Source organism: Lissotriton vulgaris, chromosome 2_1, assembly GCF_964263255.1.
Source record: "Lissotriton vulgaris chromosome 2_1, aLisVul1.2, whole genome shotgun sequence".
Classification (NCBI taxonomy): Eukaryota; Metazoa; Chordata; class Amphibia; order Caudata; family Salamandridae; genus Lissotriton; species Lissotriton vulgaris.
Genome location: NC_141687.1, coordinates 802196507 through 802224207, shown reverse-complemented (window position 1 = coordinate 802224207; position 27701 = coordinate 802196507). Strand labels below are relative to the sequence as shown.

General features: G+C 48.5%; 1 protein-coding gene across 1 annotated transcript; it reads right to left on the bottom strand.

Annotated features, from left to right (window-relative positions):
• Positions 1–10714: 10714 nt before the first annotated feature.
• Positions 10715–12937, bottom strand: HOXD1 (homeobox D1). The gene is made up of 2 exons (XM_086958699.1): positions 12455–12937; positions 10715–11852 (listed from the first exon to the last, which is right to left on the bottom strand). Exons 1-2 carry the CDS (start codon positions 12909–12911, stop codon positions 11500–11502), a joined length of 810 nt encoding a protein of 269 aa, XP_086814825.1. The 5' UTR covers positions 12912–12937; the 3' UTR covers positions 10715–11499.
• Between the last annotated feature and the right edge of the window lie 14764 nt (positions 12938–27701).

Here is a 27701-nt window from a genome sequence, read left to right as displayed (position 1 = left end):
GCAGTGATTTAATTAATTGCTCAATATTATTCATTAGCAGTTGCACAATGCGTGTGTTTGAATGGCCTTGTGTGGATTCGCTTGATTCTGGGCTTTTAGGGCTTTCGGGGAATTTAGATGTAATAGGAGTCCCTTCTATCCGGGAAACTTTAGCTCGACTTCCTTTATGCTTAGGCCCACCCCTCTTTCTTTTTGTGGGCTTTTCCTGCCCTGATTTCCCAATGCAGGTCGGCTTGTCTGGGACTTGATTACCAGAGATTAAAAGTAGTGAGTCGTCTTACAGTGAGGGGGAGTCCAGGTCCAAGCTAGAATGATCCCCTTGGGTCGGGGGGTTGCTGGGAGATCTTGTAATTGTAAAGGTGTTTCTATAATACTAGATGGTTCAGAGCATATAGAGGCATGCATTGGGGTCTTTGCTGATTGAATAATCCCTAGAGAAGAGCGTTTCCTTTGAAATTCTAAGGATATGCCCCGCTCAGTTAACATGATTTCTTTTGCTAATACTGAGGTAACCCTTGTGATAAAAGCATCCAGAGTCCCTTGGACGGAACCTCCTGTTAGAGATCGTCGACCTGAGCTCAAGGTATTAGACATTTCAAAAACGATAAACACAATACAGAGGTCAAATACAGGGATGTGTGGAGCTAAATTTCCTTACTAACAGAGCTCAGAGTCTTGAATCGTGGATCTCAGTTAAGTGCAGGCTGCAAATTTTAAGGGGGGGGGGCCCAGCCCAGCCGCGGCCAGCCCCGGACGGCCACAGACGGCCCGTCCTTTGCCCGGGCTTAGCCCGGCTTGACCCGCGTGCGACCTTGCGGGGTGAGGGACCAGGCCAGCTCTTATGCGCCTCCTGGCGCGCGATGATCACTCGTCCTGCCCCAAAGGATCGTGGTACTTGCTGTCCTCAGCGGAGCCAAGCCCGGCCGGACAACAAACTGGAGCAGGGATGTTGACAGAGGGTGGAGGGGCGGAGCCAAGCCAGGCCGCGGTAAAAAGGGTAGGAGATTTAAAGGAACCCAGCAGCAAAAGTCAACAGGTAGAGAGTGCTCTTTTTTGAAGCGTGTTAATGGATAGCAGTGTTCTGTGGTAGGTGAGCGGTAGCTGCGGAGCCTGCATACAGTTAGGAATTGTGCTGTTCTCTGCACTTCAATGCATACATTAATTCACCAAGAAATAGGGATGCTGTCTGTGACAAGCAGGGATAGTGTGGCTGTATGCCTTGGGAGACGGAATAAATTAGATGGGCTGGGGGGAGCTATGTCTGTGACAAGTGATAGATAACTACTATTGGTACATTCTCTGCCCCATTGGTGGTGTGTTCTCAGGACTCAAGCAAAATATTATATTGGGACAGACAGGCCTTCCTTCTATGGGTGTGAAAGCATTTATTTGATAAGTCAGGAAACCTTGTCATTTGTGAAGGGGGCAAAGTTTTTTTTTTTTAAATGTACCCAAAATTGCAAAGCATTATGATGCTACGGAACTTCACATTTCTGTACTTCCTGCTCCTTTTCACCACCAGATCAGTTTAGATGCCCACGTAAAAAAGAGAAAGTCAGGAGGGAGAGTTGAGTTGACTGATAGTTGCCAATGCCTTTTTAGGTTTCGGCCGGCGTTACTGCGCAAGCAGTTCGCGCAGGCGAAATCTAATGTTTACTATATGGGCTATAGGAACGTCCCCCGGCTCCCATTGGCTAGCTCCATAAATGGAGGCTAGCCATTGGAAGCCGGATCTTTCCGTCAAGGCCGGACCAGATTCGTGGGCGTTCCCGCGATTTTTTCCCTCTCCACCCCTTTCCGATCGTCATTGCGGCGGTGGGTGTGTGCATTTTTTTTTTGGTCTCGTCATGATTTCTCCATTTCCACTGTGTCTTTTGCAGGGGTGGGCTGTGCACTGAGGCCGCTGATCAGGTAACCAGCATTTTTTAATATTTATCCCGTTCCCAACCCCCCCTCCCGCTGTCCGTGTGTCCGTTCCGCCCCCCTCCCCGTGTGTCCGTTCCGCCCCCCTCCCCGTGTGCCCGTCCCCGCCCCCCTCCCCTTTCACTCTATGTTGCTTGTTTTTGGGAGGTGACTCCAAATCATCCAGGAAGAACATATATTTCCATGTATCCTACACATTACCTGATATATTTGAAGTTGCCACTAGGCTAGATCCCTGCAGCTGAATGATTGTCTTGCATCAGGTTTTATCGAATAATTTGCTTTGTTTTCACTGCTATCGAGCAATGCTGCGACGGGATAGTGTCCCTACTGATGTGATGTCCAAGTTTGCTACAAATGGCCCATCCCCTGTTATCCTTTGCTTGCAAGGTGACTAAAGCATATCACATGTGGGAAAGACTGTCTCCATAGTAGGTGTTGGCATGTATTTCTCTAGCCGTGCACAGGGAGTAACCACACTTCGCCTGCCAGCGATAATGAAGTGGTTTGGGTGTTTCTTCAGAGGCCAGGCGCTCGTCAATCCGCACACACACAGTGCAGCTCGGAGTCGCGGATGCGGGGTCCCAAACATAGTCCTTAGAGTGACCTCTGGGCCTTCTATTGGCTCAAGGCGGATGGGAAACAGCGGGCTTTGGTGACAGAAGCAGACTGAGGCACTATGTTTCTAGAGCGCCCGTTCAGAGCAGCTGCTCAAGGAGGGGGTGGAAAAGTTTCCCGACAGTGCCGGCCTGTACTAAAACTAAAACTAAGTAATGATTCAAAGACATAAATAATTGTCGGGATAAACTAATAAACTGTTGTTTATCCCAAATCCATTGTTGTTTAACTCAAAGCTTGGAGGCATAGGCAAATATTCCTTTTTTCACGTTAGTGTGGTCCTGCCTACCCTCTCTCCCATTGGGCCCAGCCACCCCTGTTTATCTAGGCCTGTACTCGAGGCCGGTTAGCTCCGTTGGTTGGAGCTTGGTGCCGATTACACACACGTCTCGGGTTCGATCCCCGTACGGGCCAATGTTACATTTTGTTGAATTTTGACAGGCCATGGTAGTTCAATCTTAAATTAACCCAACATGTCCCCTCCAATCGCACAGGTGACATGCACCAGATCGGCGAGGCCCTATGAGCGGTGCCTGTCCACGCTGCTGCTCATACACAGCATGTAGCGGGAGGGGGGGTGCAGCATTACAATGGCTCGGCCCCTCCAGGACGCTGCCACCACCTGGGAGTTGTGCTGGGTTGGAGGGCAAGTGGGGCATGTGAGGGGGAGGGTGGCGAGCACGTGGCTCTCCTTCTCCCCCCTGCAGCGACACTGACTGGTGATGCGCAATGTGTCCTCAAGCTGCGGGGGGCCTCTTGCGGCACTGGTATTCACCATTAAAACTCCGTGCGGCATTTGGTGCCAGGGCGCGGGTCAAGGTTGCAACTCTTGAACCTCGCCCCCTATTGTTCATGCTCAGGCTAGGAGTCCTGGGCTCCGATCTTCACATTTCAATGCGTGTTACTTCCTCCAGCAACACACAGACAGAGCAATTGGGCCGGCACTCATTTGCATTGTACCACTACCTGGCTTGCACATGTGGGATTAAATAATTAGCATGAAGCCTTTTATAATCACCATTTTCAACTTGAATGACTGGTGTTATATATAAAAAAAAAAAACAATCTATACAATTCAGTGATGGCTATGCTTTCCGGCCCTTGCTTAACCCCTTGGCCCGGGTGCCCTGGGCGCCGATTGCAGGCGGGCACCTGGGACGCCACATGCCCCAAACACGCTCGTCTTTGGGACTTGCTGTTTTAGCGGGGGCCTGGCGGAGCTCCTGTAGGTGGCTAAACTACTAGCTAAATCCAAAGAGCCCCCAGCTCTGTACTGCGGGGGCTGCAAGGCTCTCTGTGTGTGTGTGTGTGTGGCTCTTTGTGGCTGTGTGTTTGTTTGTGTGTGTGGCTCTGTGTGTGTGTGTGTGGCTCTGTGTGTGTGGCTCTCTGTGGCTGTGTGTGGCTTTGTGTGTGTGGCTCTCTGTGTATGTATGTGTGGCTCTGTGTGTGTGTGTGTGTGTGTGTGTGTGTGTGTGTGTGTGTGTGTGGCTCTGTGTGTGTGTGGGGGGCTCTGTGTGTGTGTGTGTGTTGCTCTGTGTGGCTGTGTGTGTATGTGTGGCTCTGGGTGTGTGTGTGTGGCTCTGGGGGTGTGTGTGTGTTTGTGGCTCTGGGTGTGTGTGTGTGTGTCTCTGGGTGTGTGTGTGTGTGTGGCTCTGGGTGTGTGTGTGTGTGGCTCTGGGGGTGTGTGTGTGTGTGGCTCTGGAGGTGTGTGTGGCTCTGGGGATGTGTGTGTGTGTGGCTCTCAGGGTGTGTGTGTGTGTGTGTGTGTGTGTGTGGCTCTGGGGTGTGTGTGTGTGTGTGGTTCTGGGGATGAGTGTGTGTGTGTGTGTGTGTGGCTCTGGGGGTGTGTGTGTGGCTCTGGGTGTGTGTGTGTGGCTCTGGGTGTGTGTGTGTGGCTCTGGGTATGGCTCTGGGGGGGGTGTGGCTCTGGGTGTGTGTGCGTGTGGCTCTGGGTGTGTGTGTGTGTGTGTGTGGCGCTCTGGGTGTGTGTGTGGCTGGCTCTGGGTGTGTGTGTGTGTGGTAGTAATTGCTGTCTGCTGAGCTCGTCCATAGGGTACAATAGGTCTCACATTTGTGAGAGATTAAGCGAATGGCAATGAAATGACAATGCCATTTATTTATCTGTTTTAAAAACCAACACATAAATACAAATGTTGTCATTTACAATGCCAATAGCTCTAACTTTTCCAAAGGCGAAACCATTGCATTGTAAATGCTTGTTAGATCTTGCCTACTAGAAAGTGTGAGCTGTCTGCTTATGAAAGACCTATTGTGGATTTACAGTGGGCTCCCACCTGCCTATTGCTTATCATTGGTTGGCGTTATTGTCACTTTGGTTTGCTTGCTTGTTTATTCCTCCCCTGGAGCATTGCCTCTTCATGATGCTTCTGGTTGGCTAACTTGTATCGTTCCACTGTTCCCATTTTGGGAACTGCTTTTTTTTCATTCATCACACCAAGAGAGTGCATGTGGTTTCTAGCTCTCTCCTCCACTGTGTTCTGTCCCCCCATCCCAGGTTGTTTTTTAAAGCAGAGTGAATGGGATATGTTTGCTGGGGTATGGCTGAAGAGCAGACTTTAAATTGTTGTTTTTGTTTAATCACCTGCATTCCACATATTGCATGAAAGTACAAGCATTAGCACAAAAAGGCTTTTATGGCACTGGCGCAGAGCCATATGCTGCGCTCACTCGCCTGGTACTTGAGGCACAAGGTGTACTCAGCATGACCGTGCTCCTGGAGGCCCATAAACCTGTTCCCTGGACTACCACAGAGGACCAAATGGCTAAATGTTGTGGGAAGTTATTTTATGCCTTGGCAAATGTTTTCCTTTACATTCTGACTCTGCCTTATTCTTTTTAATTTGTGTTCAGTTTCCTGAGTGAGGAGTATTAGAAAAATAATTCATGCCGTTTATAAAGATTGGGAACATTGAATTCAGATAACAGTATGGAAATACCAAAAGATGTGTGTAGTATCCTCAGGTTATGTATATATGTTCCCTTTCTCTTTGTAACTAGCTGCTCAGCCAGTGTTAGTGTTCCGTGTAGAATGTTGGTGTGAGTGACATGAGTGGAATGCTTGGGTGCCTGGTGCGTGAGTGTGGTCAGTTCGAAGATGGGCTAAGCAGCTAGGAGGCTGCTCCTGGTGAGGCTTGCTGTAACTTCTACCTATCATCTTAATAAACACAAGAAACTTAACTCAGCTACGTCTTCTATGTCACCTGAACACATGGGCCCAGCCCACTACAATGTGTTTCCTTTTCCTCCACGCTTTTGAAAAATTCTGTGATTTTACTTTTTTTTAAAACAGTACTTAACACACCAAGATTGGCAAGCTAACAATTCAGCACTCACATTATAAACGCAAGACCGATTGGCTTTGCCAACGCTTGTCCCTTACGAAAGTGAGCAGTTGGGAGGACAGGGATAGCAGAGTTTGATAGGATGGGACCTGGCACTCTGTGAACCCAGGGTGATCTGTTTAGCGCTACCTGGCCATAAACTGCTGGCTTGGCTGCTCTGGTGAGCTTGATTTGTGTGGGCCCAAAGTAGGGCCTATGCCGGGCCAGGGATGTAGAAGCACTAGGAGTGCATTAAGTCATGGTAGAGGCTGCAGTTCTCAGAATTCTGATTGTTTCACCCCTTCAATCCTGGAAAAACAGAAACCAGTAGCAGCAAAGTGACAGTTTCCAGTGCAAAGGCTGCACACACACACACACACACACTAAACACAGATGCAATGAGAAAATTATGGAAATAAAAAGAGGATTTGAAAACCATCAAGACAATGGTGTGTGTGAAAACGAAAATATTACTAACAACAGAAAACGTGATATGAATGCTTGCGTGAATGCTTTACAAATCACTTCCAAATATTTAAGAGCTCGTTTACGCCATCATTATAGGGAGCTCAGACAACTATCAGTCTGATATGTGCCTCTAGACTCTTGACACAATCCGTGGTCGTTGCAGGATATTCAATGAGATTCTTGGCAGAGTGGGAGTTGGGGTTTGGAATCTTACTGGAGGTATGACGAATAGAATTCGAGGCACATCGTGTGACTGGAGTTAGAGCCTCGTCACTGAGGTGAAGTGCATAGAGTGGTTAGGATATTTGCTCACCCCCTAGTGTTTTAGGGGAAAAAAATGAGTGAATTGTCTTAGGGCCTCTTCACTAAATTGTTGTTTTAGTTTCTAATCACAGTAAGTGGCCTGGCTTTGGGCCTCATCCTAAAGGCAGGGCCGGCTTGTGTTATGGATGAGCTGTGCCCATGCCCAAGGCACCAGCCTTTGGACGGACGCAGTGACCTGTCAGTATGCAGCATTCTCCCTCTGACATGGCTCCAGTAATTCTGCCTAAACTGGGTTTAATCTTGTTTTACTAACATGCTACAGGCACCATGTTTAACACCTATCAACCCCCACAAGTCCCCTCCCATTTCTCGGCTCACCCCCCCCCCCCCCCCCCCCCCCACACTCCCTCACCACACCCTCCCCCATGTTCAAGCCTGGTTTACCTCACCTCCACAACCACCACTTGTCACCAGTGTGAAGGAAGTAAGATGTGGGTAATTACGGAGAATTGGGGAGGAGCAGAAATGTTTGTGCTCAAAAGGCCTGTCACTGATGTGAGCTAGCAACTGACCTGTGAATCGAAAAGGGAAGCCCCATGCTGCTTCATGCATTAGTTACTAGCAGCAGCCTGGGCGCCAAATGTTGTTTCTGACAAGGACGCTATCTTAGCAAAGGCCAGCTCTGCTAAAGATGCGGCTTGTCTGTCTAATGGCTAAAGTTTGTGTCCTGTCCTAAAGGTGCGGCTTGAGTTTCTAGTAACAGGGAGGTCTTTCATTGGGTCTTTCATTGAGGGGTGGCCCCAGTCTTTAGCCATAGCACGGACCTGGGGTTTCAGCCTCATCGTTGTAGGGTACTTGAGTTTCATTGAGTGGCGGTGGCCATATAGGTAGCTTGAGTTTCAGGCAGAAAGAGTGACTGAGGTTTGAGGGTGACCATTGAGGGTTGACTCGATTTTCTGGGCACAGTGAGCCTTGAACGGGTTGTTTTACTGCTGGTCCTCTCGTGCTCTAGCAACTATATAATGAGGGAAATCCAGCTCAGGGGCAGTGTCTGTAAACTGTAGAAGTGCTGCTTCATAAAAAAAAAACTCCAACACATGTTCTTAGTAAAATATCGTCAGTGCATAGCCTGTGGTGCATTTCATGTGCACGTGCTAGCAAATATGTGTGGGCTGCAGTGCATGTGGCATGAATTCAAAGTACACCTCTGAGAGGATTCAGAGAGAGCTGCTTCTCCCAGAACGCTCTCGGGGCAAAGCTGAGCTGTCACTTGGAAACGGACACCTTATCGCGGGATGTAGGTCAATCCATCGGTGGCAAACATACTCTTTACCCGCCCATTAAAGTCTTTGTTCGGTCCCACTGAAACTTTTTATCAAAATCGGAGGACGAGTGTGGGTGAGAAATGAGGCGAGAGAAAATGACCCAACTATTCCTCGTGCTTTTAAATACCTTTAGCCCTAACCACGTTTTTATGAGGATGATACAACTGGGAGTTATCTCTAGTTTGACCTAAAATGGCGTCTCTGGGAACTTACTGTTTCAATGAGGGTTGTGTGCTTTGTATTGGAACCGTTCTGCTGGCCAGGTACGGAGCGCTCTCCAAGAAATAACAATAAGTTAATTTCTTGGTATTGGTTTCCAATATTAGCAGGAGCAGAAATGACGTCATTAGTGCTTTCGGTTTGTGGGCGCAAATCACTAAGTGTCTGTCTGACACTCCCCCTGAGAGCGTAAACCTGCTGCAGGCCTGACGTGGGCAGGGCGGGCACGGTACTGTAGGCACAGGTCAGCCATTGTTCCTTGTTTGACATGCATCTTCATGCCAGGCACACATCGCGACATCTTAATCCGGGGGCTGAGCTCTCACTGAGGCTTTGGTGTTTTGTACGGGCGCTTGTTGGGCCAGTTGGAATCAAAGGCCAGAATGCTAATGTGGGGACGCGCTGTGATCCGGCCGCTCTTTTGTCTGCTATGAACTCCCAGTGACCCTTCCTTCCTCCGAGGCCTGCAGAGGGACGGAAAAGTAAATGTACCACAGTGCACGATATTAAGCGGATTCCTTTTTCTGGCACCCTGGACACACCTTAGTGCACACACCCGTGGATGTGAGGCTCGCACGGTACACCCTTAGACACGGCCTCGCTACTCGCGCTTAACGTCCATTCTTAGAGAGTGGGCCTCTTGCCGGACGATGGAAAGGACAGCGGGCTCACACAGTACACGCCTTTGTGTCTAGGCGCTCACATTGTACACTCTGTCCAGTCCCGCGGAGAAGGCTCACGCTGTGAGATTCCAGGACCCTGAGGTTCATACTGTACCAATCTAGTGACGTGAGGATCCCCTGGCACAGTCATGAGAACACGAGGCCAGCTCCGTAGAATCCTGCAGGCCTGAAGCAGCTCACACTGTACCAGCATGCTCGGGGGATTATACAGTAACAAGGAGTGCGCGCGAACTCCGCGAAGGCCCCTGCACAAGTCTACGCACTTGAGGGTCACACAGAACAACTTAAGGGGGACGGGCTTCTCCTATATAATCATGTGGACATAGGCCACATGGGGTACAGTATAGGGGCATACTATTCAAACCTGTGGAAATGCTTTTCATGTTGTACAATACTGCATGCAGAAGTGATTGAATGTACTGTTTTAACGCATGTTTTCCCGTGAGGCACAGAAGGGAGACTTTCTTGGTGAACTGGAAGACTCCCCCCCCTAACAGACAATGGGGTAGTTGTCGGTGTTGATGCTTATCAAAGGAGGGCGGAGTTGTCATATCAAAGGCACTCGGGCACTACCGGAGGTCATTGTAAATGTGTCAAACCCTGAACCCTTTGAAATGGCAGCAGCTCACCCAGGAGCCTCAGTGGTGTCAGCCAGCAGGTAATTAGCATGAGGTTGTTAAGGGCAGATGGTCACAGGGATAAGAAGAACATTGGCTAGAACAAACTTTTTTCTAATTCGCAGAGTTTTCATTTTACTTTAGGGCAACATCTAGTTCATTTCTTGTATTAGGATTTGGAAACTTACATTTAAATACACATTTTCTTCCACGGAACATGCCTCGAGTGCTACACTTTCTCATAAAAATGACATTATCTTTGCACTTTTGCAAGTCTGTAGTTTCTAGAAGGTTGACATTGGGTAACATGGGCTTATCAGAAAGATATACTGTGGTAAGGACCCTTGGTGTGGGTTTGCATCAGTGGGTTCCTTGGGCCTTGGCAAAATATTCGGCTCGCATTGTGTTTAAGGTAAAACATAGTATGTTCTAAAGACACCCGAGGCATGGCTGCTATCTCAGTGCAGAAACCCCAAACATTAGAGCCCAGTGAATTCTCGGCACATCCTGTTGAATCCTCCAACCCTTTAAACCGGCCCAAAAACTTACTAGTGTATTATATGGGGCCTGTCTGCAACGCCCCTCCCCCACCCGAAACCATTATAAGCCCAAAAGTGGCAATGTATTTATACGGTCAACCCGGGAGAAATCTAATCCTGGCTGCAAAGTTCCAGGCCCTTTAACAATGCCAAAAGTTAATGCAGTATAAGGACAGCCCGGTGAACGCTGCATCTGTCTGCTGAAGCCCCACCCTTTGCACCCCATGCTTCCTTCAAGAGTGTTTGAAATGTCGTCTTGGAATGTTGTGCCCTTCCGAGCCCGGTTCCTGTTTTGCTTCTCTTTGAGACCTGTCACCCCCTGAACCAGGCTGAATAAAGCATCCACGTGTTCCCTTTGTCCCGGCTAATCCTTTGTGATTCTTGACTTTGAAAGTGGCCATTCTTGGAGCCCCAGACTACCCTATTTGATGAGCAGTTGCCCTTTTTCAGGGGTAAAGTGACCGTACGTGACAGCTCAGCTTCCAAAATCACATCCTTACAGGTCAGTACTATACAAAATCCAGGAGGTTTAGCTGTTACTCTGAATATTTCCACTCACAGAAAAAACAAACGCGTCACTGTGCAAAATGAAGAATTACTTATGTAGATCTAAACATTATTGCAAGTATATCCATTCAGGAAACAGCCTTTGAAAGAATTCGTTTTAGATTAATTTTCGAGCACACCAGGCGAAACTTGTACAAACTCTAGAGCATCGACTTGTAGCAAATATTTATTTATTCGTTACTTCTTTATAAAAAACAAATTAATTAATTACATTTCCTTGCATAAAGGAATAATTCTGGACATGACGGGCGATCTATTTATCGTGTACAAAATATATACTAATAATTCCAGCTTTGTGTGCTATGGAACACCCTTGTTTGTAACGAAAAAACATATCGGTAACCTGAATGTGGACTCATCTGTGCATATGGTGTGCATTATTCCTACGAAGTAAATAAAGGCAATCATCATAATCTATAGTGCAAATGACGTCATTGTATACGAATCGAACTGACTGTGCTAACCTAACACAGTCTCTTTGGTTTGATTAAAAGGGACGTTTCCCATTAACTGCCAACAAACCACAAGATAAAACAGCTTGTTGATCTCAGGTGACCTTTAACCCCTGAAAAAATCAAGTCACATCCACGTATACATAGAATTCTTAACTGGAGTCGGAAATTAAAGAATCCCTGTCTTTCCAACCGCACCAGCCACTGATTATCAAACAATAAATAACATTAAACATATTGGTCAAGCAGCATTTCTTAACAGACACTGGCACGTGTCTGCAGCAAGGCAATACATAGTTACTCGCGTTGCATAGTCGAGCACGTGAATTCGTCAAAAGTGAAGTTTATCAGTGCAGTCTCATCCCATTCACTAGCTTCTGGATGCGCAAAGCTGACACCTTTTTCCGGGACGCACGAGCCTCCTCAGAGTCCCCGTACGCACAGCGCGTAGGCGTCACTTCCTGCCCCGGTGCTTTGTCCCAATCACAATCCGAGCCCCTCCGCGGGGACTGGGCAGTGTTTAGGGCTACCTGAGCCGGGCTCGGACTTGTCGCCCGCTCTCCCGGGCTTGTGTCCCCCTGCCAGGGCCCCCTGGCCAGGCCTGGTGGGCGAGATGCCCTCTTTGTCGCGCTTCTTCTGCTTCATCCTCCGGTTCTGGAACCAGATCTTGACCTGAGTGTCGTTCAGCTGCAGGGAGCTGGCGATCTCGATGCGCCTGGCCCGGGTCAGGTACTTGTTGAAGTGGAACTCCTTCTCCAGCTCGGTCAGCTGCTTGGTGCTGAAGTTTGTGCGCATGGTGCCGGCGGGGCTGAAGAGTCCGTACTCGGCCGCCGTGTCTGTGAGGAGGAAGGAACAGTCAGTACGGTTGTATCGAAACAGTGCAAGAGACAGCAACGCTGCTAAAGAGGGCATGTTAAGCGAGGCAGAAAAGTACAATGAGCACAGGACAATATTTGGAGAGAACAACAGATATAGCCCGGGGCGAGTATTTACATTTTCGCTGTCACTTGTTAGCGCCTTTCCCTAGTGACAGCGGAAGTGCGCCTAGACATTACAAATCGCAACAATAGCATCATATATCAATTAGGCGTTCCACCGGCCCCCGAACATGCACATCGACTCGAGGATGCACTTTAAGGCAAACTTACACTCAAAAAGTGATCAAACAGTGCAATAAAGTACAAGTGACAGACAAGCGCATACAGTTAACTTTGTTCTCCTGCCCCCACGCAATTCTCCTTATAATATAGAACATGCCAGCTGGACTTTTGAGAGACAAAAGGGAGTTTTGCGAAAAAAAAAGGTAACGGTTTTGTACACTGGCGATGACATTTTTAGAAGGAGAAAGTATGTTAGGACAACTGGGGACCACGATTCATTCTGGTTAAGAGCCCACTCTCAGGACAGGGAGGCGCGCACACAAGTTTTTGAAACTCACGTTTCTTGGGAGGGTTCCTCTTCACTTTCATCCACTCGAAGGTGCTGACGGCCTGGGCCCCGTGGGCGGGGGTGTGCGGCCGGGGGTAGGAGCCGGGGGATGGAGAGAAGCTCTGGAAGGGGCCTGGGTATAGCTCGGGCTGCTCGGCGGCACAGGGCTGGAAGGACGCCTGCTCCCCGTACCTGTACTCCGGCTGCGCGCTGAAGAGGTACGGGGCAGCGCCGGGGTAGTGGCCGCCGCTCTCCTCGGCCGGGTGGTAGAGCTCGGCCCCCGAGGGCAGGAAAGGGTAGTCCGCGGGCTCCTGCGGGCTCTCCAGGCTGTAAGGCGGGCCATGGCCGGTCAGACTGCCCGCATATGCGGGCTCCGGCCCCGGGTAGAGCGCGCGCGGGCCCCCGGCGCGGCAGACCCGCGGGGAGAAGGCCAGCGCCTCCCCGCAGTACTCCAGGTAGGAAGTCATGGATGCGCGGCGCTCACCTGCCCCGCTCTCTCGGCGCTGCCATTGCTCTGCGAGCGCCGAGGGCTGATATAGCGGAGGCGGGGCCGGTGGGCTGGGGTTCACCAATCAGTGGGCGCTGAGCAGACCCCCTAGGGATGGGAGCTGCTCCAGAGAAACTTTGCCCAAGGAGCCAGGAAGCCTTAGACTGACCCAGCCGCGGCGCACTCCCCGCTGTAGCACATCAGAGCATCTCTCCAGGCAAGGAGGGGCTGTGGGTAAAGACATCAGCTCAGCCCTCTCGTCCATGACACAGCCAGAAGACCCCCTAAGAACAGAGTGCACTGTATCCTGACACGCTGGAAAGAAGTCACCCAGATGCAGCAAAGTAACTGGTGCACAGTGTGAGAACTGGTGCAAAATGGTGCATGTGTGCGAAGTGGGGCAAATAGATGAGTGGGGGGAGAGGACACGGATGCACAGCGGTGCAGGGGATTGACGTGGGGCACAAATATGTGGGGAGTGAAGTGGAGCATAGAGATACAGAGGGTGACCCTAGTGTTACCGGATAAGGACCTGGTACACGGAGGCACAGGGAGGTGATTGGTCCACAGAGGTGCAGAGGACGTATTGTTGACAAGTGCGGATGTATGCCCAGATCACGAAGGTACATGGAAACTAAACGAAGCAGGGAATTTTACTGTCTGGCGTAGAAATGTCAATTGGTGTACAGATCACTCACTGCACCAGTGTGCTCCGCGGGCCCGGGATAGTTAAGTGTTGTACTACAGAGATGTGACCTGCGGCGGGGGTAAGGTTGCTGGGGTACACTGATGCAGGAGAGTGAACTGGTCCACGGGAGAGGGGTGACTTCACTGATGCACGGAGATGTATACGAGTGAACCTATGAATCGTTTCAGATGCAGGGGAGATAACTGGTGCCCGGTGGTGCATAGGAGTGAGAATGCACACAGAGGTGCAGGTGAGGGATTTGAAGCACGTGACTGCAAGGGAGTGAACAGGAGTGCAGGAGGCTAACTGGTGTAGGAGACCGAACTTATTCCAGCGGAGTTCAGGGTAGCGAAGGTGCCCAGAGGTGATAGGGCTGGTGCAGAGGGGTGCGCCTGATTAAACTGATGCGCAGGGGAGGGTTTCGGCAGTGCACTGTGAAATGCACGTCACATTATCATCCTCAGGCCTAGGCAGGGGTGGAAGGCATCACTTTCTGCTGTCCTAATATTTTCCCAGCCAGCCTACGCAGGTGAATACCAGGGATTCCAAGTGCCCCTTATTTGGAGGGTCATAGCCCCCATGTTACCCTAATCTTCCACCTACTCTGACGGGGTGGGTGCAGGTCCAGGTGCAGGAGCCTCCCAGCCTGACCTCAGAACGGATGCCCTAAGTCCACGTCACGCCGGAGGCTCCAACAATTGGGAACTCTCGTCCTCTACAGGAATCCCCCTGGAGCCTTCTGCTTATCACGTGCCAGGCCCGAGGCGCCCCGGGCAAACTCGCATGCGGGCCTGAGCGTGCTTATCTTTGCATTTCAAATGTAAAGCCAACACAGGCCTTGCGTGTTGTGACAGCACCGGACACGTTCCTTCACCCACGCCTCAAGTCACTTCACGAATTCCTGGATTGTACACGAGACAATCACCCCAAATTCAGCCATCATGTTTTTTGTGCCCGATGCAAGTCCGACAATTCCAAGCACCAAGAAAGAGCATCACATTCGCCGTTCTTTTCCCGGGCATAGATAGACAAACTACATATTTATCGGAAAATCTCGGGCCTTAATTTGACATTTGTGTACCTGGTTGCTTGCCAGCCCTCTCCTCTGATAGCCCCCAACCCAATTGTCAATGACACACGGTCACTACTTTGTATTCTTCACTCATCCAGAGTTCTGATTGCTCAACCACGATACGCCTCTGTGCTTCCGAAAGGCCTCTAACCGCAGAGAAGGCCCTTTGCCACTCCCGCCGCAAGGTGCAAAGGTCATGTGTGCCCCAGCGGTGCGTGAGAAGACTGTCTGAAAAGGAAACAGCGCCCACAGCCGTGTCACCGGGCTCCGGTGGCAGCACGGGGCTTGCTTGCATCAGCATGCCTCCTCTCCATGTCCTTGCCTCCTTGCGCGGGTTTTTAGGGTTTAATCATTTACAATCCTAAGCACATCTGAGCTCTCTCCGTCCTGGCTGCAGTTAATGGATCTTTCTCTCTCTCATCATACAGTAAGTGCTGCTCCTTAGTAAGTCTGGACAGACAGTGCTAATGGGCAGAGGCGCTCCCCTGACAATTCCGCTTCTGTTTATGCTTAGTTGGGAGAGTGATGAAGAGAAGGGTAAAGGGTGCAGAGGAGGAGGGACAGAGCAAAGGAAGATGGGCAGAGAGGGGGAGAGTGATGAAGAGAAGGGTAAAGGGTGCAGAGAATGAGGAAACGAGCAAAGGAAGATGGGCAGAGAGTGGGAGAGCGACAAAGGGAGTTGTAGATAAGGAAGAGATCTTGAGGAAAAGGGAGGGAGGGGGATGGGAGTGTCAGGAGAAGGAGACGGGGGGAAATGAGGAAGAGCAGGACAATAGAGAGGTGTGCGTGGAGGGAGAGATGGTGTATGGGGGAAGGCCCATATACATGTAGAGGGGCACCGAGAAGGTGTGTGAGTGAGGAGGGAAAGGGAGCAGTACAGGACGAGATGCCGAAAAAGGGAAATGGAGGAAGCAATGGGGGACAGGTGTGAGTGTAGGAAAAGCAAACAAATATGAGGAGGCGACACATGGGGCAAGGGACTGAGAGAAAGAGTTCAAGTTCAAGCTCAGTAATTTGTATAGCGCACTACTCACCCAGAGGGTGTCAAGGCGCTTGAGGGCGGGTGGGAGCATTACTTATCGAATAGCCAGGTTTTTATGTGCTTTCAGAAAAAGAGGTGGTTCTGTGTAAGGCGGAGGTGAGTGGGGAGAGAAAATTCCAGGTTTTGGCTGCTAAGTAGGAGAAAGATCTTCCTCCCATGGTGAATCTATTGATGCGTGTAATTGTGGCGAGGGCTTGATTGGATGAACGTAGTTGGCGGGTGGGTGTGTAGAAGGACAGTCGTTTGTTGAGGCATTCGGGTCCTAGGTCGTAGAGGGCCTTGTGTGCGTGGGTGAGGAGACGGAACGTTATTCTCTGTTTGACAGGAAGCCAGTGGAGATCTTTCAGGTGACCGGAAATGTGAGCTTGACGGGGGATGTCCAGTATGAGTCTGGCTGAGGCGTTGTGGATGCGTTGGAGTTTTTTCTGTAGTTTGGCTGTGGTTCCGGCTTAAAGGGTGTTTCCATAATCTAGTCGGCTAGTGACTAGTGCGTGGGTGACTGTCTTTCTTGATTCGGTGGGGATCCAGCGGAAGATTTTTTTGAGCATGCGTAGGATGTTGAAGCATGAGGATGAGATGGCGTTGACTTGTCTGGTCATCGAGAGGGAGGAGTCTAGGATGAAGCCCAGGTTACGTGCGTGATCTGTAGGTATGGGTGCTGTGCCCAGAGCCGGTGGCCACCACGAGTCGTCCCATGCAGAGGGGGAGGATCCTAAGATGAGGACTTTCGTTTTGTCCGAGTTTAGTTTTAAACGGCTGTTCTTCATCCATTCGGCTACTTCTTTCATTCCTTCGTGTAGATTGGTTTTGGCTGTGTTAGGGTCTTCGGTGAGGGAGAGGATCAGCTGGGTGTCGTCTGCGTAGTAGATGATGTTGAGGTTGTGTTGGCGCGCGATGGATGCGAGGGGACTCATGTAAACGTTGAAGAGGGTGGGACTGAGTGATGATCCTTGTAGTACGCCGCAGATGACTTCGGTGGCCTCTGATCTAAAAGGGGGAAAGCGGACTCTTTGGGGTCTTCCGGCGAGGAACGAGATGATCCAGTCCAACGCTTTTCCTTGTATTCCGACATTGCTGAGGCGTTGTATGAGGGTGTTATGACAGACTGTGTCGAAGGCGGCGGAGAGGTCAAGTAGGATGAGGGCAACTGTTTCTCCTTTGTCCAGTAGCGTTCGGATGTCGTCTGTGGCAGCAATGAGGGCAGTTTTGGTGCTGTGTTTGGCTCGGAAGCCGGACTGTGAGGGGTCGAGTGAATTGTTGGATTCAAGGGAGGCGGCGAGCTGACTATTGACGGCTTTCTCGATGACTTTGGCCGGGAAGGGGAGGAGTGAGATGGGGCGGTAGTTCTTAAGTTCAGAGGGGTCCGCTGTGGGTTTCTTCAGAAGGGCGCTGAGCTCGGCATGTTTCCAGCTTTCTGGGAAGGTAGCGGAGTTGAAGGAGCAGTTGATGACCTCGCGGAGATGTGGTGCGATGATGGAGTCTGCTTTGTTGAAGATGTGGTGAGGACATGGGTCGGTTGGTGAACCTGAGTGGATGGAGTTCATCAGGCGGATGGTGTCTTCAGTAGTGATTGGGTTCCAGGCGCAAAGGTTGTGAGAGTGCTGTTTTGGTTCGGAGGTAGGTGGAGTGGATTGTTCTTCGGACAGGTTTTCAAAGCTGTTATGAATGTCGGCGATTTTGTTGTGGAAGAAAGAGGATAGAGAGTCGCAGAGGTCTTGGGAGGGAGTGATGTCGTTGGTGCCGGCGGTGGGGTTGGTAAATTCTTTGACGATGTTGAATAATTCCTTGCTGTTGTGGGCGTTGTTGTCGAGTCGATCCTTGAGTGCTGATTTCTTGGTGGATCGGATCAATTGGTGGTGTTTGCAGGTGGCGTCCTTGAAGGTGGTCAGGTTGTTAGTGGTTTGGTTTTTTCTCCAGGTTTTCTCGAGGGAGCGACATAGCTTCTTGGATTTCTTAAGGTCATCGTTGAACCAGGGGGCCTTTTTGCTACCTTGTTTGATCTGGTGGTTTTTCAAGGGTGCTAGTTCGTCAGCACTGTGGGTGATCCATTTTGTGAGTTTGGTGGCAGCTTGGTTTGGGTCCAATGATATGGCGGGGGGGGGTTAAGCTTAAGCGATGTGAAGAGTTGGTCGGTGGTGATTTTGTTCCAGTTTCTTCGAAGAATAGGTTGTGGTGGGACGTGGGTCGTGGTCTTTTTGTAGCTGAAGTGAACGCAGCTGTGGTCCGTCCAATGGAGAGCTGTGGTGTGATCAAAGGAGATGTGTTTGCTGGAGGTGAAGATAGGGTCGAGCGTGTGTCCGGCTAAGTGGGTGGGGGTGTCAACAAGTTGTTTGAGTCCAAGATTGGCCAGGTTGTCCAGAAGGGTGGTGGTGTTGCTGTCGTTATTCTTTTCCAGGTGGAAGTTGAGGTCTCCCAGTAGAATGTAGTTCTCGGAGGTGAGGGCATGTGGGCTGATGAAGTCAGTGATGTCTTCGTTGAATTGTGTGCGGGTTCCTGGTGGTCTGTAGATGAGGGTGCCTCTAAGTGTGGTTCTGGGGTCGGTGTGGATCTGGAAGTGCAGGTGTTCGGCAGTCGCGAGGTTATCGTCGGAGCTGGTCGCGATTCGGATGGTGTTCTTATGGGCGATTGCGATGCCTCCTCCTGTTTGGTTGGTACGGTCTTTTCGGATGATCTTGTAGGCATCCGGGATGGCTATGGCGATGTCGGGCGCTGAAGAGGCGTTCATCCAAGTTTCTGTAAGGAAGGCGACGTCCGGCGATGTAGTGTCGAGTAGGTCCCAGAGTTCAGTGGCGTGTTTGTGGACCGAGCGGGTGTTCAGCAGGATGCACTTCAGGTGGTTAGAGTTGGAGTTGCGTTTGGAGGAGGAGGATTTGGTGTGGGTTCTGATGCAGGCGAACTTGCAGGAGAGGCAGACGAATGGTCCATGGGTGTGTCCTGGGGTAGCTACGCAGCATTGTGGGGTGTGACCGGGGTTAAGGGCAAGGAGAGTTGCGGCGTCATACGTTATGCGGGAGGAGTGGGTCTTGCGAGGACCAGGGGGTCTGGCGCTGGGCGCGGTCCAGGCGCGGACGGGCGTAGACGGGCTTACCTTTGGCGCACCTTCGGCGCGCATGGGGCGCGACCGCTGCGCGTGAACGCTGCGCAAAAACGCATCTGTCATAAGTGGGTAGTGGAGGGAGGGAGGGGCGAGGGAGGAGCAGCTGGGTGGCGGGTGCGTTGTGGAGGGGGCGGGCTCCTGGCACAACAACAACAATAATGACGGCTAAAACGGAAGCGCAAAGAGGGTTGGGGGAAACTGACTAAATATTTACTCGGTGGGCAGCGAGGCGCTTGAGGAGTGGAGCACAGAAGCAATGGGCCACAATATTAAATAAATAAACGATCCGGTAATGCGAGCAAAACGATACAGGCACTTAAAGTTAATGAAATAATGGAGGCACAGTCAAGCAAACAATACAGGTACTTGAAATTAATGAAATAATGCAGGCACAGTCAAGCAAACAGTACAGGCACTTGAAAGGAATGAAATAATGCAGGCACAGTCAAGCGCAGGCACAGTCAAGCGCTATTATGAGCAACAGAGCAGCGCTAACGATACCCAGCCAGAGTAGGCAGGGAAGAGCAGGGGCAGTAGGGAGGGACCGCTTCTGACGAAGTCAGGACGGTCACAGCGCTTTGGTCGGCAGGGAGAAGCCTTGCCTCTTAGTGGGAGGGAGGAGCAGCTGGGAGGCGGGTGCGTGGTGGAGGGGGCGGGCTCCGGGCACAACAGCAACAATAATGGCGGCTTAAACGGAAGCGCAAAGCGGGTTGGGGGAAACTGACTAAATATTTACTCGGTGGGCAGCGAGGCGCTTGAGGAGTGGAGCACAGAAGCAATGGGCCACAATATTAAATAAATAAACGATCCGGTAATGCGAGCAAAACGATACAGGCACTTAAAGTTAATGAAATAATGGAGGCACAGTCAAGCAAACAATACAGGTACTTGAAATTAATGAAATAATGCAGGCACAGTCAAGCAAACAATACAGGCACTTGAAATTAATGAAATAATGCAGGCACAGTCAAGCGCAGGCACAGTCAAGCGCTATTATGAGCAACAGAGCAGCGCTAACGATACCCAGGCAGAGTAGGCAGGGGAGAGCAGGGGCAGTAGGGAGCGACTGCTTTTGACGAAGTCAGGACGGTCACAGCGCTTCGGTCGGCAGGGAGAAGCCTTGCCTCTTAGTGGGAGGGAGGAGCAGCTGGGAGGCGGGTGCGTGGTGGAGGGGGCGGGCTCCGGGCACAACAACAACAGTAATGGCGGCTAAAACGAAAGCGCAAAGCGGGTTGGGGGAAACTGACTAAATATTTACTCGGTGGGCAGCGAGGCGCTTGAGGAGTGGAGCACTGAAGCAATGGGCCACAATATTAAATAAATAAACGATCCGGTAATGCGAGCAACACGATACAGGCACTTAAAGTTAATGAAATAATGGAGGCACAGCCAAGCAAACAATACAAGTACTTGAAATTAATGAAATAATGCAGGCACAGTCAAGCAAACAATACAGACACTTGAAATTAATGAAATAATGCAGGCACAGTCAAGCGCAGGCACAGTCAAGCGCTATTATGAACAACAGAGCAGCGCTAACGATACCCAGGCAGAGTAGGCAGGGGAGAGCAGGGGCAGTAGGGAGCGACCGCTTCTGACGAGGGACCAATAGTGTTTGATGAGATGAGAGTAAAGGGGTTATTTTTGTGGTTTTTTATAGCGCTGTCCAAGTCATTATTGACGTCAAATCGCTACATATAGGATGTACAATAACACTTTTGGATGTCAAAGATAAACAAACAATACATTACCTTATGCCAAGACACAGTCTGCATGTACAAACATTTTGCTATACTGAATCCCAGTAGGTAGCATGATCCTCCGCTTTACAGATTGATGTATAATGCCTGATGGACTCTAGTCCGTATGGAAGTATCAATACCCTATAGATATTCATAAAGTATCCTAAGGATCTGATGCTTATGGAAAGCTGTTTGTAGGCAGTTTTGGCGGGAGCATGGTGTTGGTTTATTAAGAATTCTTCCAGCCTTCCCTTAAAATAAGTGTAAGAAGAAGCTGTCCTGAGGCCTGGAGGGAACGCTGTTCCACATTCTTGGTATTGTCTGGAGAATGATTGGCAGAGAGCTTGTTGAAGTTTGCAGGCTTTAACATCTGCAGATCCCTGCTACAGGCATTTCTGGTTCACCCTTGTACTTTCAGTTTCAGTGCAAGGTACTCCAAGGAGTCATGATGTAAGGCTTTGTATGTTTTTCATGTCAGAGCATATGGCTCTTCTTTGGAAAGGTGTGAGGGTCTATATGATGTGATATGTCTTTTTGGTATTCAATATTAGTTTTGGTCCTGAGTTTAGTATTTACTGTAGCAGAGTCAACTCTGACTATGGTAGGCCTGTGCATAAGGTGGCTCTGTAGCGCATGTTGGAAAGAACTGGGGACTGGACTGGGTTTGTAGGCCTTTATCCAATACAATATATTTAAACTGCAATCATATGGAGGTGTAATTGAGCAATTGTGTATGCTTATGTGCCATTTTAGAAAGCGGTTGCCATCTAGTATAAATCCTGGGAGTTTCGCTTTGGTTACAATCATGGGTTTGTTCCCAAAGGATTAGAGTCTAGGATCTCGTTGTGGGCAGGATTGCTGTTAGCATTAGTGATAATGAGAAGGAATTTGATGTTTGTCGGGGTGTAATTTTACAAAGTGCTTGGACAACCTTATCTGAGTCTTGCTCTGAGCTAATATTTAGATAAAGATGAGTATCATTATCATTTGCTGCCTTTTTAAGCTTGTTTCTCTAATTTCTTCTTCTAGAGATTCCACATAATAATTAAAAGGTGTTAGGGGCAATATAGAGCTTTCTGGTACTCGAAGTGCTGCAGCATAAATGCCCATCTTTACTGGATCCGTCCTTCAGGTAAGACTTGCCCCAGGTTGTGACAGTGTCATCCATCCCCATCTGTCTTTAAAGGGGTGTTTGTAAGGGTTTAGTGGTCAACCGTATCAAATAGTGTCAAGGTCTAGAAGAACTAGAATGCACGACTCTCCTTTGTCTAGGACCTTGAGTGCATCATCAGTCACTGTCAAGGTTGCTCACCTCTTTAAAACAGAAATGGTTGTTATCTAGAAGGTTGTATTTGTAGTATGTTCTTTTAGTTAAATGTAGACTACACTCTAGAATTATTCCAGTAAAGGGTAAAACTGTTATCTTCTCAAATCATTCAGCTCATACATTATGTCTGCAGATGGCTATTCTTAAAAGAGTTAGGTTTGTACCTTTTTCAGTCTTTTTGGAACATATCTTTTGCTGTGGAGGATTTAGTGATTTTCAGGTATTATCAGGAGGCAAGTGGCTTTGGTTAGGTATGCTGCAAAATGGTCTCCACCATGTGATGAAAGCCGTGTGTTCTGGCATTTTGGTGATGATAGGGACACGTTTTGCTTTCTATCATGTATTTCTCTTGCAGTTTTATTTTGGAGGTATTGTATGGGTCAACATAGATAAAGATATTGTTCCTCTCTTTTTGCATCTTTTTGAGGAAGAATTTCTCAAAATTGTTCAGATTTACTTTTAGATATCTCTGGAAAGCCTGGAAGGGGGGTTTGACAATTTCATTGCTCACGTCAAACAGTTATTGTTTTGTCTCTTTCTGGCTTTCCGGTAATTAATTTGTAAAAAATATGTGCTGGAGCTCTATCAGTCGGCAGCTTGCACCAGCCCATTCCTCCTGTTATCGCCACCTAATACATAGTCAATTACTAACCATGAAAGTGGGGAGAGGATGTAGCATAATGGCCAGAGCTGCCAACTTCAGAGCTGGGGAACCAGGCTTGAGTCTCGGTGTCGGCTTAACCTCCTGTGATTCTGGGCAAGCACTTAATCTCCCTGTGCCTATCATAAATGAATGTGTCCTTAACTGGTGCTCATGGAAAGCGCCGGTGTTGATGTTTAAGCTCTGTTGCTGAGCACCGGAAACCACCGGCTCCAGTTAAGCACTACTAAGTTCATTCTGGAAGAAGGCTTTGGCTTTAAGTGGACAATGCCAATTTGCAAGGTAATGGCACGAAATATCTTCAAACTCAGAATTACCCATCCCGTGTGGTATCTCTCTTCCATCATGAGATACCTATTTAATAACGGGAATGCCACACGTGCAGACATATCACACCAGTTTACTCATGTCTTCTCCCAATACTGGGCCATTTTCCGAAAGGAGTTCCACCTACTTTTGCCAGGAAAAGTCCAGCACCATTTTTACTATAACTGGTATCTTCAGGTGCAGTGCAACCCACAGTTTGGAATAGAGTTTAATGGTACCTCCCACGGAGATTACACTCCCCTCGAGTGATCGGGACCTAAGGATGTTTTTTAATAATTATTTGGGCAGTTTTAGAGTTTTCAAATTAATGATTGAGCTCCTCTGTCACTAATCCTTTCTAAAACTTTCACCTATGTCCTTTCTTCAATAAGTTCCTTAGAGAATAATGCAGCTAATGTTTTTGTTTTTTCTTTTAAGAAAAAGCGGGGCTACTTCATCTAGAGATGTTGCAGCAACGTTGTTTAGGTTTAGTGCTAGTAATGAAAAACATGTCAGTGTTTTTTTAAGGTTTCTACATTTAATCATGGGGCGTTTAGGTTGTCCTTTTGCTGTCATTTAGGAGAAGGAAATGCCTAGTTGAATGTGTAGGTGATGTGACCATTCAACGATTACTGGGTTTTTCTTTGTTTTTGTGCCTTCTTTGGCATTAACCAAGCCTGAGATGGAACCTTTGGTATGCGTTGGTTTATCAGAGTAATAATCGAGAATATTTTCTTCCAGGAGTCTTGCCAGAGTTACTGCAGATTCACTTAGGAGGGGTTGTTTAGCCTTGAATGGAATGATATACACAGTTTTAGAAGATATAGAGAAAAAGATGGAAGAAAAGAAAAGAAAACTGAAGCGAGATGGCAGGGTTTGAATTGGACACAGCAGAGGAGCCGAAGTAAAGTTAGTAAATTGTCCTGCAGTTTAGTGTAAATGTTTAATGCAGGTATTCTGTTTGGTGTGCTACCATTACGCATGTTTTTATTAGACTCTAGCACCCCTATCCAAAAACTTGAGCACCTGTGTTATAAAGGGGGGTATGAATTGGGTAGTTGGTGTCAAAGTCTTTTACATTTTCCACCTCCACAAGTTGGAATATCTATTTCTAGAGCTTCATACTGTGGTTAATATTGATGTAGGAATAGCCCTCTGTTGTTGTTTTGTGGAACTTGATGTTCGGCACAACCTTTGCATTGACACTGCCCTTATGTAGCGCATGGTTGCCCATTGCTATCCTCCCTGATGTGCCTTTTACATTTTCCACCTCCACAAGTTGGAATGACCATTTCTAGAGCTTCATACTGTGGTTAATATTGCTGTAGGAATAGCCCTCTGTTGTTGTTTTGTGGAACTTGATGTTCGGCACAACCTTTGCATTGACACTGCCCTTATGTAGCGCATGGTTGCCCATTGCTATCCTCCCTGATGTGCTGTGCAGCGGCGCTCCACCGCTAAGGCGTAGAAGCGTCACCCCACTATTCTCTGAGCAGTGCAAAGGAAAAATAAAATAATAATAACACAATGTTATTATAATTATATTTCTAGTATGGAGCCAGGTTAGGGCGGGGTGGGGCTTTCATCAGCGGGAGGAGGAGTGGTTGGGGCACCATAGGTGCGCATGATGGTTTGGCCGGCCGCCATGTGCGCTTAGCATTTCTCCGCCTGGCTGTGTTGCACAGCCGGGTAGAGGTTCAAGGCTCCAAGGCACTGCCTATGCGGCCAAAGAGGACGCTCAGACCAATCACAATGCTGCTGTCATGCTGGTGACAGTGGCGTCGTGATTGGCTTAGGGGAGTCTTGGAGCCTGGGCGCTGCCGTGAGCCAGGAACAGAGGATGATGGAGGCGAAGCGGCAGCCGGCAACCAGAAGGTAAGTCCTCTTTTCTTTTTTTTCTAACTCGTCACCCTGATGTAAATAATTAATTTACTCTCTTAATTTCTATGCAGGTAAGTACTTAATCAATAATAACTCAATCGAAATGAAGGAAAACAGAGTCCGTGGTGTAAGAGTTTCTAAGGGTTTTATTCCTCATAAAGGAATCAGGATATCATGTTCTGACCACCACACAGGGTGTCAGAAGGGATAGATGAGCGCGCTAACGTTTATTGACAATACATAGCTTATATACTTGATTTACATCATAATGTTCAATGTAAGAGGCGTAACAGCTGAGAGAAGACAAGATAACAGTATACACGTGGTGCTAGTACATCATCAAGAGGCGTAAACTAGGCGTGAACTAGGGTGTGTGCTAGAAAACGTCACTGATAGGTGACGCAAGTGGGTGGCACCAAGGGGTGGTGCTAACAGAATGTTGCAATGTCAGCGGAAATCGGAAGCTTGGATGCGTGCGCAGCTGCATGACGTGTGATAGACGGGGTGCAGGGGACTTGACATTTACACTGACGGAAAGAGACAGAAGTCTGGCATGTCAGATCAACTTGTACTTCTATCATATCTGATATCTGATGTTTAGGAACTAAGCTATCTGGGCAGAAAGGTCTCTAGAGCAGAAGCTATTCTATACTTGCTGTGAGTGCGTGTATAAGCGCCTGAGTGTCTGTATGAGAAGCGTGGGGGCATGGGGCCTTCCATGGAAGCATGGCAACAGAGGCTATGAATTACTTGCATAAAGACAGGTCGGCCCTTTAGCCCTGTAGCTGAGGAAGGATGTTTACTGAAGCTAGTAGGCCGGAATGTATCTTCGGGGAGGAAAACAGATAACTCGAAGGTTATAGTCAATCTTGGCAGGCAGCAGGCTGAGCTGAGCACGGAGGGCCGCGCTAGAAGTAAGTCAGAGTTCACGGGTACGGGGGCTGCTTGGGCAGAGGCCCTCGCAGTCAGAAGCCAGAAAAGAGGCTCGGTGGCAGAGATTCAGGGCCTACTTTCAGCCAGGCTGAAAAACGTAGGAGTATACTTCAAAAAGACGTTGGCATAGCATACTTAGGAACGGACCATCAAACCCATTCATGGTGGGTCTGAAAGAGGACAAGTTAACGTTGGACGCAAATGTATTTGCGTCTTCATAGCTGGTACAGGAGGGAAGTTACATGCACTTTTAACTCGTACATGGAGTCGGTGGGGTACTCGCTAGGGAACACAACATGACCATAAAATTTATATTACCTCATTCCCTCCTTGTTCCCTACGGACCCTTCATGATATATCGATCCTCATAAATCGATCGGTTTGTTCTTGTAACATTATATGTTCGTCTTTCTTTCTTTGACTGTTTGAGAGGCAACTGGAATGCTCAATGCAGGATGTGGCACACAGTCCACATATCGCTGGCCCACACTGCAGGCATAGGCAACAACTGAATACTATAACAAGACCAATGCCTAGGAAGGATAAGATCTTCCATCCCCAAGCTGTTAACGTAGTCCAGAACCAACCGGACCAAGTCCAGGTGCCTGGATTCTGATGTATCTGATTTGCAATTTTATGTAAACGGGTGATAGCTTGATAGACAGATGGTGCATTTTGTGGAATGAAAACACAGCAACTTGACCCGATGACCTTACAGGCTCCACCTCTATCTGCCAAGATGACGTCAATCACAAGACGATTTTGAAGGACAACAGTCCGTATAGCGGACTGCTCCTCTGTTAGGTTACCTAGAGCGGAGGCAGTTTCGTTCACTACTGCTTCAAGTGTTCTCGTTAATCTGCGTATTAATTTACTGTTTTGGACAGGTCCTAGGAAGAAAAAGAATCCTTTATTGAAATCAGTGTACTGTTCCCATGCCGTTTCTGTGTAGTCGACAAGGGGAATATCTCTTTTGGGTCTATTCGGTGCTAGATTCGTGTTTCTATGGTAATCAGGAGGAGCTAGGAAAACAGGTGGCAGAAGGAATGCAATGTAACAGGTACCGTCCCAATCTGGAGGCAAACGTATGTATGCGGTATGACCACAAACAAAGTAGGAATGACTGGTAGCTTTAAAAGACGATTTACCATGGTCACTGAACTCGACCACAGTAGTGCATTTACTATGACCTAAGTGTACTGAACCTTTCTTGCTAACACATAATTCACCTGTGACTGGTAATACTAACATATGGGGCAAAACTGGAGCAGTTTCAGATTCAACAGTGAGGATCATAAGGCTAATTGTGTAATTACCTAATCCATATACTTCATTTTCTAGATCAGTTCCTATTCGAGTGGGAAGTCCTTCTTGATCAGGATAACAGACGTTGAGCAGGACTAAGTTCAAGTTTCCCCAAACCCAGCCCCCATCGAAAACAGCAATATCAGGATCTAAAGAATTAATTATTTTAAACCATGCTCCACAGGAGCCATTGTGAGTGAATGGGTACGGAAAGAGAGGCAGAGCTCCCTTGTAATTCTGGTAGGGAGGGAGTCGGCCACATATCCAACAGTCTGTAGCATTATTTGTCTGATGGGAATGGTGTAACATACTAATGAATGTATTGTTGCGCAGCGCAAGTCTGTAAGAGAGTTCATGTGCAGGAAGTTCACTAAAAGTGTGTTCAGCAGAGACATTGTAAGCAGATTGTTTACGCCAGAAAATAGGCCAGTACATAGGAAGCAGAATGCTGGCAATAATAATTAGAATACTCAGAATAAACATGATAATTAGTGTCACTATGCAGTGACTACGGAGTGATTTGCAATATGTTCTTCTCTTTTCCTCTCTCTCTCTAACTCGATCTAGGGGATACATGTCAGAAACTATTTAACCGATTCACCTAAGGGAGGACTTAAACAATTAAACTGTCTGACTTGCTAGATCGAAGCTTCATACGGTAAAGTTCTTGAGGAGTCTTTTCTCTTTTAGGCACAGTAACGTCTTGTGCTTCAACA